The 13589-nt window shown below is 43.3% G+C and overlaps 1 protein-coding gene across 7 annotated transcripts in view; it reads left to right on the top strand.

The window, feature by feature from the left end:
• EYA3 (EYA transcriptional coactivator and phosphatase 3) overlaps positions 1-13589 on the top strand; it is a 69633-nt gene that overhangs the window by 17991 nt on the left and 38053 nt on the right. For 3 of the 7 annotated variants that reach the window (XM_050715160.1, XM_035565075.2, XM_035565072.2), the window contains exon 2: positions 12981-13075. In XM_050715160.1, the coding sequence (XP_050571117.1) occupies positions 13043-13075 (33 nt within the window). In that variant the 5' untranslated portion in view covers positions 12981-13042. Of the gene's footprint in view, positions 1-10314; positions 10407-11381; positions 11457-12980; positions 13076-13589 lie in introns of those variants that run through there. The other 4 variants (XM_035565076.2, XM_035565073.2, XM_035565077.2 and 1 more) reach the window with 3 other exon arrangements.

Raw genomic sequence — 13589 nt, 5'->3', positions numbered from 1 at the left:
CTATTGCATGGGGTTGCTCCATCCCTGGTACAGCACATGGCACTTGTCTGTGTTGAACTCCATGAGGTTCCTGCCAGCCCACTCCTCCAGCATTTCATGGTACTTGCAGTTTTGCCTTTCAGGCATTTGAAGGGATTCAGGCATTCAGCCCCCTGGTTTGCTCTTATCCATACACTGGACGAAGGGGCATTCTGTTCCATCAGTCTGGTCATGATGATGTTAATATTGCTTCCAGTAACTGCTATTGTAGGTTGCTTTTTGTTACCAGCCAGTAGTTAGATTGTAGATCGGTAATTAGAATCATAAAACCATAGAATCATTAAGGTTGGAAAAGACCTCCAAGGTCATCTGGTTCAACCGTCACCCTACTACCAATGTCACCCACTAAACCATGTCTCTGAGCACCTCGTCCAACCTTTCCTTGAACACCGCCAGGGACGGTGACTCCACCACTTCCCTGGGCAACCTGTTTGAATGCCTGACTGCAGTTTCTGAGAAGAAATGTCTTCTAATTTCACAGAACCACAGAATGTTAGGGATTGGAAGGGACCTTGAAAGATCAACTAATCCCCCAGTCCAATCCCCCTGCCGGAGCAGGAACACCTAAATCACGTCAAACGGGAACATGTCCAGGTGAGCCTTGAAAGTCTCCAGAGAAGGAGACTCCACAACCCCCCTGGGTAGCCTGTTCTGGTGTTCTGTCACCCTTACAGTGAAAAAGTTTTGTCTCATATTTAAGCAGAACCTCCTATGTTCCGGCTTGCACCCATTGCCCCTTGTCTTATCATTAGATGTCACTGAGAAGAACCTGGTTTCATCCTCCTGACAATCCCCCTTTACTTTTTTTAAATATTAATAAGGTCACCCCTCAGTCTCCTCCAAGCTAAAGAGACCCAGCTCCTTCAGCCTTTCCTTGTAAGGGAGGTGCTTCACTCCCTTAATCATCCTTGTGGCTCTGTGCTGGACTCTCTCAAGCAGTTAACCTGTCCTTCTTGAACTGAGGGGCCCAGAGCTGGACACAATGTTCCAGATGTGGTCTTATAGGGCAGAGTAGAGGGGGAGGCGAACCTCTCTTGACCTACTAACCACACCCCTTCTGATACACCCCAGATACTACCAGCCTTGGCCACAAGGGCACAGTGCTGGCTCATGGTCCTGGCTGTCCACCAGTACCCTCAGGTCCCTTTACCCTTCACTGCTTTCCAGCAGGACAGTCCTCAGTTATTCTGGTGGCTGGGGCTGTTTTTGCTCGGATGCAGGACTCTACACTTGCCCTTATAATATTTCATTAAGTTTCTCCCCGCCCAATTCTCCAACCTGTCAAGGTCCCGCTGGATGGTAGCACGGCCTTCTGGCGTGTCAGCCACTCCTCCCTGTTCAGTGTCATCAGCAAACTTGCTGATGGCGCACTCCATTCCCTCATCTAAGTCATCGATTAATATATTGAACAACACTGGTCCCAGTACCGACCCTTGAGGAACTCCACTAGATACAAGCCTCCAACTCGACTCCGTCCCACTGACCACAACTCTCTGGCTTCTTCCCTTCAGCCAGTTCACAGTTCACCTCACTACCCCATCATCCTCAGTTTAGCTGTGAGGATGCTGTGGGAGACGGTGTCAAAGGCTTTACTGAAGTCAAGATAGACCACGTCCACTGCCTTTCCATCATCTATCCACCCGGTTATATCCCCATAAGAGGCTATCAGGTTGGTCAAACATGACTTCCCCTTGGTGAAGCCATGTTGACTGCCCCTAATGACCCTCTTATCCTTGATACGACTAGAGACAACACTAAGGATAAGTTGCTCCATCACCTTTCCAGGGATGGAGGTGAGGCTGACCAGTCTATAGCTAACTGACTATTTCCAACCTAAGCCTCCCCTGGCACAACTTGAGGCCATTCCCTCTAGGCCTTTCATTGGTTATCTGTGAGAAGAGGCTGACCCCCAGCTCCCCACACCTTCCTTTCAGGCAGAGCAACAAGGTCTCCCGAGCTTCATCTTCTTCAGACCAAACAATTCCAGTTCCCGCAGCTGCTCCTCACAGGAGTTGTGTCCCAGGCCCTTCAGCAGCCTTGTAGCCCTTCTCTGGACATGCTCCTTCTTTGTCCCCCCCCCCCCAAAATATACACTATCCCCGTGCACAGTAGCACTGAGCAACAGAAGTAAGGATAGATTTTGGGCCCAAGAAGTTGCTTCACGAAAACAAAGCACCAAACTTTAAAAATGTTTGAGGTTACTCCAGTGTCACTTTGCCATTCTAAGCAGCTCTAAAAACTTCTTCCTTCCTTCCATGGCTCTACACCTGGCACTTCACCTATATTGAATCTGGCAGTCCAGACAGTTTTTCATCTGCTGTGTAGTCTGTCCGTAGTTTATACCTGCACAGTTTGGCTGCAAGGATGCTGAGGGACTTTGCATTACTGAAATGAAGTCAGCAGCTCTCTTCTTCCATGGAGCCCACCATTTTATCAGAAAAGGCAGTCTGGTTGGTCAGGAACCATTGGCCTTGGATGGATCCACAATGGCTCTTCCCAGCTGCTTTCTTGCCATTCACGTGCATGGGAATGGTCTCCATGTAAATTTTCTCTGCAGTCGTCTGGGCCACTAAAGCAGCTCAGACTGGCTTGTATTTCCCTTATTGCCTGTTTTGAACATGACATTTGCCATTTTTCAGTTATCAGTGACCTCCGAGGATTGATATGACCTTTCAAAAGTTGACAGAGAGTGCCTTTACAGTGACACTGGCCACCTCCCTTTTCAGTCTGTATGGTCTTATGGACATGTATATGGACATGCTTTTTTTTTAAGGCAGTCTCTAACCTAATCTTTCTCTGGCACTGATAGTGTCAGGGAGCAGCAGGGACATGCAATCCCTAAAGAAGGGGAGCTAATTGTGGTAGCAAGGCTTGCAGCAGCTGTGTCCTCACCAGCAAGGGTACAGTCCCTCAGTACCCAAAGGTACCCAAGCACCCAAAGGGTGAGCAAGACAAGCTGGCTGGTGTCTAGGCTAAGGCAAGAGGCTGCCACATGAGTCCATGGGCAGATTTGAGGTCAAGCTGGGAAACCATGTCAGGGTCAGAACGGCATTTGGAGATGGTCGCTGTGGTTAACCACCATCCTGTGCCAGGCAGCTCCGTAGTGATGAGTCGGGTCTGAGGCTACCCAGAGGCTGGTCCATGGGTCATGGTTTAGATTGAAGGGTATCCATCTGGGCATGGCATACCATTTAGGTGCAGTATTGTTCAGGAAGGTGCCAAAACTGCGAGTCTCAGCTCAAATGCAGCTTGCAAGGCAGGGAGCAGTGAAGTGACCTTCGCTGAAGCCTCCAGCAGAGCTTTCTGGAAGAGCCATCCCCAAGGTCACCAGCTGTACCATCTGTACGTGTGGTGCTGTCCTCTTCTGAGCCCTGCCACTGGGCACAAGGATTTGGAAGGCCTGAGAGCTGGCCTTGACGGTAAAGCCTGAAGTAAGGAAGACATAGAGTTATCTCAGCTCTACCTGTGTTCTTCATCAGTTGATCACTTGCCCTGCTCAGCAGCTGACCGACAGTTTTCTTGGTTTTTTGCTGCCGGTGTGCCTACAGGAGCCCTAGAAGTCCCTCTTGTTGCCCTTCAGATATGGTTTAGATTCCTTTTCCCTGGATGAATTTAGAGTAATTAGGAAAAGCAGCAAATTACCTTAAATTCATCTAGGAAAAAGCAATCTAAACCATACCTACATAAGGTTGAACTCAGAACAGGCTTGGAGAGGAGGACCTGAGGGTGATGAGGGTTCATTGAAGTAATTACACAGTGTACAATGGCAGCCAAAAAAAACCCAAAACTTCAGCCATGTTAGCTGTCGTTAGGAAGAGCACTGCAAACAACAGAGACATAATCACACTGCTTTGTAAAGCTGTAGAGGCACCCACATCTTGTATGCTGTACATAGTTCAGATCTCTGCGTCTCGGAAGCAGAGGAGGGCAGGGATCACAGGGAATGCAGTGGCTGCCATATGGAGAGAGGCTGAAGACTGGGACTCTGGCTTGGAGGGTGGATGTAACCAACGTGTACAAAATCCTGAAGGCAGTGGATGTGCACCCAGTCCTGCCATACTAGAACTGGAGGCACTCAGAAACCAGTTTTGGAGATGGGCATAAAACGGAGAGGTTCTTTACGTGGCGGGCGTGAGCTGCCCCTGGACGCTGCAGTGGCTGCTGACAGCAGCAGGTTCAGAGAGGGGCTGAGCAAATCCCTGGGAACTGGGTCTGCGTGGGCGCTAGGGGATGAGGCTAGAGGCTGGGGCGGGATGTCGTTCAGCCTGGAGGAGAGGAGGCTCAGGGGCGACCTTATCGCTCTCTACAGGTACCTTAAAGGAGGCTGTAGCAAGGTGGGGGTTGGTCTGTTCTCCCACGTGCCTGGTGACAGGACGAGGGGGAATGGGCGAAAGTTGCGCCAGGGGAGGTTTAGGTTGGATATTAGGAAGAACTTCTTTACCGAAAGGGTTGTTAGGCATTGGAATGGGCTGCCCAGGGAAGTGGTTGAGTCACCACCCCTGGAGGTCTTTAAGAGATGTTTAGATGTAGAGCCTAGTGATATGGTTTAGTGGAGGACTTGTTAGTGTTAGGTCAGAGGTTGGACTGGGTGATCTTGGAGGTCTCTTCCAACCTAGACGATTCTGTGATTCTGTGTCCCCCTGCAGTCCTACCGTCGTGTCTGCTGGAGGGGGGCATGAGAGGCCTGCAGGGCGGCCAGGCTTGCGCGCGCACTCCCTGCGGGTGACATCTGCTGTTGGAGACTGCGCTGCTCAGGGCGAGGCGGGCTGTTGGTCTGGCCAGGAGGGTGTTTCGGTGCTCCCACCTGCCTCTGCCAGCAGGGCTGGTGCCCTGTGGAGCAAATGGTGTAAGAAGTATGCTTAATTAGAAGCAGTGGCTGTTACCGAGCAGCTGAGTATCGAACACAGTCATTTAAACTGTTTTTTTCCTAGTAAAAAATCTCAAATATCCAGTACTTTATTCTTTCTTTAATTTTTTTGAGCAGGTTACTCTAGCAACTGTTGTTGCTAAGACACAAATAGCTACAGATGTCCGCAGAACTGATTGCACGGTGATAAATACCATGGCTGCCTCTAATGCAAAATAACAAGAGAAATAAGTAAATTTACTATAGTTACAACCTTTTTAACAAAATAATGGTGAAAGTTGAGTGTTGAAACAGTTTCTGTCTAGCAGAACTTTAGCTTAATTTCCTGGTACTGTGTGGTAGTAGCTATATGAATTTTTGATGTGTACGCACAAAATCTCTTATTGAAAATAAAGTTTAGAGCTGCATAATGTAAATAATGCCTTTTTTGTGGTTAATACGATGCAGGCTTTTTGTCTGACTGATAAAGGATTAAAAAGTTCAGTATTTTGTGGCTTCAGTAACTTTACAAATCTCTTTTAATGTGTTGAAAGTGGCATCTAGAAATGGAAGTTAATATGCTCTATTGTCTGAAAGTTTGTTTTAAAAAGCTCTTAAGACAAGCATCACTTTTCTTTTTTGCAGAGCTGCACCTCCAGAAATTTGCTACCCAATTATTGTTTATCTAAAACACAAAAATGTTTTAGATAACCTCATTGTTATCTAAAAAAAAAAAAGTTTTAGATTTCCTCGTGGAAAGAGGAGCTAATTGACTTTTTTACTTTTCTTATGTGTATATAAATTATTGTACTTTGTTTTGTAACTAAAAGGTTAATGGCACGTCTGTGTTCTTGTTCCGTGTGGGCTCTGCAGATGTCAGATCTAACGAGAAGAAATCATCGACTTGTTTCTGGGCTCAGTGGGAGTTGTTTTTCTCAGAGATGAAGTTGTTATTTCCAAATTTTCCTTTTGTGAAAACAGTTCATTTCCCCATTAAAAATTTCCCTGTTATGTTTCAAAATCAAATTTAACAGAATTGTGTAAGAACCGGGCAGCCAAGCTGCATGTGTGTCATTGTTCAAGCTAACTGAAGTGCAGACAGGCTTCGTGTCAATAACACTTCAGGGGGGTAAAAAAATAACATGAAAATTCCTATTAACGAAATCCATTTTTAGCCTAAACAATGCCTATTTTTGTTGCCACGTTTAATTTCAGTATTTTTCTCAATTTTCAGATTCTACACTTTTTCCTTCCCTTTTTAGTTTATGAAATTTTAATCAAACCATGAACCTGATGTCCTACGGAGCTGTGTTTATGTGCTTGTCATGGCCACTCGTACCTTCAAAAATAAGGCGTATAATCTGCCTTCCCTATAACTCTTACAGTGTTTTATTCCGAGTCTTCCCCGGTTAATAAAGATGTGAAGAGAACATGGATAGAGAGCAGTAAACAATCCAGCAGATCTCACGGCAAAGGTTTATTCTCTGGTATTCTTCACAATATTTTGGAAATATCTGTGTGTGTGTGTGTCTGTGTGTGTGGGTGCGTGCATGGAGAATGAGGAATAGCTGAGTATAAATCTTTGCCGTGAGATCCACTGAATTGTTAAAGATGGGAAATCAGCAGGCTGGTGTGTAGCACAGCTTTCATTCATTAAGTTTATTCCTTTTTTTTTCTTTTTTTTTCTTTTTTTTTATGACTACTCTCTGCTGTTACAAAAAGGAACACGTCAGAGAACTGTACTTAGGGTGACAGTGGAATTAACGGACCGAAGCTTGAGTTATTGTATGGTGCCCTTAAGATGGATTTTAGGTAGAGTTTTTAAGGATTGTGCTGGAGAGCAAGACGGTTGCCTGAGGAGTTGACTGTTGATAATTTTACTAAGTAGGATTTGGGGCTTTCACATTTTGAAGTTAGAAGTTTGAATTCTTTTTCCCTCTTCTTACGTTTGTATTTTCAAATGCTGAAATAATGCCTGTATTCTCATCTGCTTGGCAGTCTCAGGAAGACTGTCAGATACTGAATGTGTGGCCTTAATATGATATTTGTAAATTAACAGATGTGAAGATTCACAGTAATTCTTGTAGGTCTGCGTGTGAAATCAAAGGATTTGGATTTTGGTCCTTAGTGGAGGAGGGCACCTAGATGGGCCTCTCCTTCTGCTTTCTTCTGTGTCTTTGCACGCCACTGGAACTGCATTAGTGTAGTGAATGCTGTGACTCGCTTTACTTCTTACTGTCTTTAAAGTTTTTTGAATTTGTATTCCAACTTACCAGACAGACCATTTGACAGGCCAGGGCATCTGTTTACTCATTCAGTTTGTTTGCATTGTTGTAATGGTACAGCATTGTAAAGCGTTTCCTTCTTCTTTTTGCCTGAAGGAAGGAAAAATGAAGCGTAGTACTCAAAATTGTTCAATTCCTGACAGTTTCTTAAGGAGCCATTATTTTACAAAGCAACCCAGGAACCAGACTGATGCTGTCATTTCCTGTGATCTTTATTCAGGCTGTTTAAAAACAAAATGGGAAATTCTTTGGGACTTGAGGTGAGCGCCTGTTCTTGCCAGACCTTCCAAAGAGACCCCGTAAAAATGGTAAGAGGGCTGGGTTTGCTTTCTTGGTGCAGGCAGAAAGTTAGTTTGGCTGGTCTGGATTTCAAATTGAAAGTATTTTGGCAGCTTGGCCGATGAAATAGTATCACTGTTGGATATGAGGATGCTGGCATGTGGGGGAAGGAGGAGGTTGTCAAGAAGCTTCCCATCGAACAAGAAAGCTCTACCCAAACGCCAGCTCGTGCCCTGTGTGGGAGCTGGTGGCTAGTCTGTTTTGCCTGAAGATTAAAACTCAGGTGATGAACCTGCAGAATAAAAAGCACTTGGTAGCTGTGCAGTGTATAGTAATGTTAGTATGTCTCTTCTCTCTTTTTCTTCCTTTCGTACTTAATAAAACTTAAAAAATAAAAATGTCGGGGGGGAGGTATTCACCACATCCCACTGTGCCAGGTGCTGCTCCTCTGACCAAAGTGGGATGACACCCAGAGTAGCACAAAGTAAAAGCGTGTAGCCAGGAGAAATCCTGCTCTGGTTGGGCGAGGGTTTAAATCACTTCGGCTGAACTCTGCGATCCTGCGTGTGCGTAGTGTGGCAGAATGGGACAGATTGCCACGAAATGCTCCACTGGAAAATAGAAGCTTAGACTCCTCTTTTGCTTAATTCCTGTATCCATTGCTCTCCGTGGTAAGCTGCTGGCCCTTGAGTAAATAAGAAATGGAAGGAACTGCACAGATCACGTTATTATGCATAAATCTACAAAACATTTTATTTCAACTTTCTATTTAATAGCTTTAATTTCATTAGACCAACTAAAGTTTTTTTTTTTTTTTTCTAAGGGAAATAGTGACTATTTTAAAGTAATATAAAAACATATTCAAGCAGCTTTATTTCTAATCAGTATAATTACAGCTTGTTGGTTTTATCACAGTGTCCTTGACTTTAATTATTGGCGGCTTGAGAGAACTGTTCCTCAGCTGAAATTTTATATTGAAAGCCAAATCAGATGAGCTTGAAAAGAACAGAATGAAAAGAAATAGCAGTCTAGCCTGATGCTAATAGCAGGTAGCTTTTGCAAGTTATATCTATAATATGTAGTTCTAAAACAAAATCAATCAAGCTAGACTTTGCATTTGGGGATTTTTAAAACCAGGTTTTAGTGCAAGAAACTGTACATAGCTTGCCAGGGCTTTTAATAGGGAATTAGTAGCATAGCGATATTATGCAGAACAGAAGACAGAGAACTGATCTGTGTAATTCTCTTGTCCATACCTATGCTTTGATGCCTTGTTTTGAAATTTATATAATATGTTTCAATAAATTGAGCGAGCAAGATAAAATGAGGTGCAAAACCTATCCAGGATATTTTACATCGTTGGTGTTCTGGGCAAGTTGGAATTAAACTAGGATCACTATTCAACAAGTCTCGATTAAATTTTAAAATGTTGTTTAAGTCAGATATTACAAAAAAATTTCATTGGGTAAATAATGAAAACCATACCCTGTAGGGGAAAAAAATATTTTGCCAGTTTTCCAGAGTATAAGTCCTGACTCTTTCATTGTTCTGAGTATTTTTCATTTCACTAAGCTATGTGATGCTTCGCGGCACACTCGGTTATCTTTTGTACAGGCTTTTTTCATTCATAAGCCTAGTGGCCCCTGGAAGTATTCTGACCATCAGAAGCAACTTCTCGGACCTCCCCTCACAAGCAATAAAATAAGAAAGAAAATACGGATATAGACAGAAAAAGTGACCAAACCCAGCTGTTCCCGAAGCTGTTAATCACTGATTTCTTCTTTTCGGAGGTTAGCAAGCAGTAGTTAGCTGTGGGAAGCGGTGGTTTTGCATGGGAAGGGGGAGCAGAACTGGTGGCAGTCCCTGTTCCTCTGCACAGCGATTACATTGTCACCTCTGGTCACGGGTGTCACTGCAACGATTTGGACTTTCTTTGGAACTAAAGATACTGAAGATATGTTTTGGTATCTCTTCCGCTGTAGTTGCTTGTGGTTTAAAAGAAACTGTGTGGTAAGCTTATGTAAAGCACAGGTGCCTCGAGTTTTATGTAAGTTAAAAATCTGAGATTTGAGATGCTGGAAAAAAAAAATCATTTGTCTGTCTTCAGTTATTAAAAATCAACTTTGTTCAGGGAGAGCTGTTTGCCGGGTAAGGCAATAGCCCGAGGTAGTTCACGCTGAGCAGGTGCAAGGTGCAGGATTTGTTTTTGGAAACCCAAGCCCTGCGCCGTGCTGTTGGCGCTGACCCCGGCTCGGAGGCAACTCGTAGTGCCCGGAGCTGCTTGGGGTGGCCAGAGGGCAGCGTGCTGCCCCGAGTGGGGGGATTAGCCCTGCCGGAGGGTGCTGCCAGCGAAGCCAGCGCAGCCAGAACAGCTGCTCCCTGAATCCTTTTCACCAGGGCGTCCGCGCTGAAACTGCTGGCAGCCGCGCTCGGGAGCAGCGAGCGAGGCAGCTCCCTGCCCAGCCCTGCGCCTGCGGGTGCCGGCGGCAGCAGGGCGAGCTCCTGGGCTGCCTTGCGGCCGTGGCCAGCCTGAGAGGTCGTGGAGATGCTCTGCAGAAGCTGGTGGGTGGGCGGACGATGCAGATGGGAAGGCCGTTGAGCCGTAGGTATATCGCAGTGACTTCGTGTCCCCAGTTTTTCCAAAGTGAAACATAAATAAAACAATAAATGAAACCATGATGTTACAGTGGTTATTAATGAAAAAGGGCATTTTCCTCTCCCGCTTGCATGCTCTTGCATCTTTTCCTCCCTTGTGGATCCCCTAAGCATGGGACTGTGTAAGATTGGAGCTGGTCCCACTTGAAGTATCCTAGCAGAAGTGTTGTGTTTGGGTGGCTCTTTTCTGTTTGTTTTTTTTTTCCCTAGAACAAGATCAGATCCAGACTGCTGCTCAGCCACACAAATGCTTTGCCAGACAAAGGAAGGGATGTCAGGCGAGCCAGAGTGGGTTGCTGGAGGTAAGGGAGAAGCAGGAACCCTTCCTTCAGCAGCAGTTCGAGTTTTGTCAGCTTAAATTGTTTGTGGTGTAGGAAGCATTTGCTAGAGAAAGACTCTATCACTCCCAGCTAGTGCAGGTGTAGTGGCTAATCACATCCTTGTCACCCAGGAACGCATGCTGTTTCTTCCAGTTGTTCAGCCTGCTTCTCTGTAAAAACAGCTATGAACACTAGACCTTTGCAAGAGGTCTTCTGCCCAACCTCCAATTTCTGAAGGGATGGATTATTCTCTAGAAGGCAACGTGAAGCCACTAGAGGTCAAGTTTTCACTTCTCATCTAGGCAAGAAGTTACTGCTCATCTACCTTGCTTTGTTCGTTTGCTTCCAGGTGCTACAAGGTGCCCTAGTCTTTTGGAAAGAGTTTTGTTTAATAGTGTATCTAACACGTTCCCTGCCTATGACAGGGGGGTTGGAGTTAGATGATCTTTAAGGTCCCTTCCAACCCAAGCCATTCTGTGATGCAGTTCTATGTTCCAACGTGAACTCTTGGAATCTTTTTGTCTTATTACTTAGAGACCTCTCAAAAACAAAATGAAAGCACTGCTCACAGCTTTAAAACAAAATGTGAAATGGGAGGCTACTGCTGTATGGTTCAAAGCTTGATTTGAAATCTTTTTTCATACTGAAGAGTTTAGTTTGGGAATTTTCTAAGTAATTACACAATGAAACAGTGTCAAATAACAAAACCAAAGGACAAGGGACAGGACCGGGCTTGTTGATATCAAAATCAAACATCATTGCAGTTGGCAGTTGTATTCCACTCTGCTATTCCTCATCTTTGAACGCCACTGTTTCTCTTCTGTCTTGATTTTCCTGTATTATTCCTATTATAATACAAAGGAAATAAGATTTTATATTTAAAATAATAACAAAACTGGTAGGGAAAAATTGTAATGGTGACAGTGGTACTTTGCACGCTTTCTTGTATGTATGTAGACTCGTTGGAGAAGAATCTGAGCTATTGAAGCATCTTACTGTAACTTCAGCTGTTTTACGGTTAAGGCAGTAAAGGTAAGAATAAGTAGCCTTTGATTTTGGAGGTAACCTTGGAAAATACTCAAATCCTCAATGAAATTCTACCCTGGCATTTAAGACCTTTACCTTTCCTCTAATAAGGGAAAATAAATCATATGCGTTTTCATGGATAATATGAAATTATTCCAGCCTCCAAAACCTCTGCGTGGTTGGAGTGGAGTGCTTCGCAGCAGCCGCCCAGGTCTGGGAGCGGACTAGCCGTGTAAGCTAAGAGTTCAAGTAGGTCTGGCAGGGGTCAGGAGAGGGAAGTAGCAGTTGTTTTGGGGACACTGGAAAATTGTTTCTGTTAACTTGTGCAGTCTGTTTTCAAGGGCACAACTTCATACTGTGAAGGTGCTTGAAAGCTCTAGACAGGATGTGAAAACAGAAAGGAATGAGAAAGCAGAGCTGAGTAAATAGCCTTTTGCGTTTCCACCAAGATTTAAAGCAAAGTTTCATGGCTGGGGAGGCAGGAGTAGATTGTTTACTCTGCAGAGTAGGTACATGTATTGTTGCTGTGTTTTGTTTCTTCCAAACCACTAAGTGTATTTCAGTGTTTTTTCTAATTGCCGTAATCCATTTAGGATTTTGCTCTGTGTGCAATAACAGACATGTTTCCATATGTAAGGGAAGGCTCTGCCGGGATGGGAGCAGAAACGTCTCCTTGCTTTTGGTACAGCTGAGATGGAGTTTGTCTGAAGAGGTTAGAGTTTGTGTTTAATAAATTGGCTCTGAGAAGAGGGGGTCAAAGAAGAGCAATGGAATAAATAGGAAAACATCGTTTATGAGCAATAGTCAGGTAGAGGAGAAAGCTGTAGAGGACACGCCTTTATCTTTTGTCCAGCAAGTTGCAAAAATTAATAAGGTTGTGACAATAACCCTCAACGTTTCCTTTTCACAGTTTTAAAACCTGAGGTACAGCAGCTCTTTGGTATAGTATATAAGAACTCTATGCTAAATGCTACTGGGTTACTATCTAAAATAAATGTTAAATTTTGGAAGCAAATGTTAATCAAACTCCTCTTTTTGAAGGATGCAACTGAAATAATAAACTTCCATTGTGAATTTGGCAATAGACAGTACTGCATGTAAATACATTTAGGTGTACGGTCTTGTCCTGATTTTTTTTTGTGTGTTTGTTATATAAATGTTCTAAATTAAAACAGGTTAGATTGAATCACTCTGTTTACTGACCTAGTAGACCAGACTTGATCATTTAAAGTGTTTTTAAAATCATGGTGTATGTCTGATTGATACATTAGCTTCTGTAGTCAGTATGGTACAAGTGAATGTTGTAGAAATGTGCCACGTGATTAAAAATGTCTGTTTGTATCTTGAAGCTTAAAGCTAAATCCCTTGTTTATGAAATCTTTCCATATATGAATTTTGTCTCTTACATGGGAGATGGCAACATGAGTTTAGAAAGCTTGTGGGTGGAATATATAACATTTAATGTTCTCTGATAGCCTAAATGATAAGACCCCCAAAAGTACATAAAGCTATGAACACCCTTTTTGACAGGCTTTGAAGACTGCTGAGGAACACACGATTTGAATCATTTAAGCATTAAAATAGTAATACCCATGGAAGAGCCACAAGATTTACCCGAACAACCAGTAAGTACATTTAAAAATACTAAAAATGAACATGTAAAACTAATAAGTGATCTCATAAATTCAATATAGTTATTTCAATTAATAATAGACAATGAGCCTTATACTCACTGTATTTATCTAGAGGTGAAAAATCATTTTACTGTTAATAAAACTTGTTATACATGTAATTTACTATACATACAACAGTACTAAAAGGAATAGTTATGTATGCCTGAATTCTGTAATCTTTCTATGTAAAATTATGCCTACAATTGCTTTGCTCAGAAAATCAGACCATTTAAAGTTTTTTCTAGATATATTAAAAATCATTGTTTTAATGACAGAATCAGCATGCTGGTATATAGTCTTTAATTCTTCTTGTGCTTATGATCTTGAAAAGGTTCTATGATCCTAAGCATAGCATCGTCTCCATTGCTGGAAAACATTAATTAAAATTCTTAATTTAACAGGGTATTCATGTAAGGAGGTATGTCTTAAGTTAAAAATTTCTGTACAGACATCTTAGATGTTTGAA

Source organism: Cygnus atratus, chromosome 23, assembly GCF_013377495.2.
Source record: "Cygnus atratus isolate AKBS03 ecotype Queensland, Australia chromosome 23, CAtr_DNAZoo_HiC_assembly, whole genome shotgun sequence".
Classification (NCBI taxonomy): domain Eukaryota; kingdom Metazoa; phylum Chordata; class Aves; order Anseriformes; family Anatidae; genus Cygnus; species Cygnus atratus.
The sequence above is the reverse complement of the archived record's forward strand: the minus strand, read 5'-3'. Positions and strand labels throughout refer to the sequence as shown.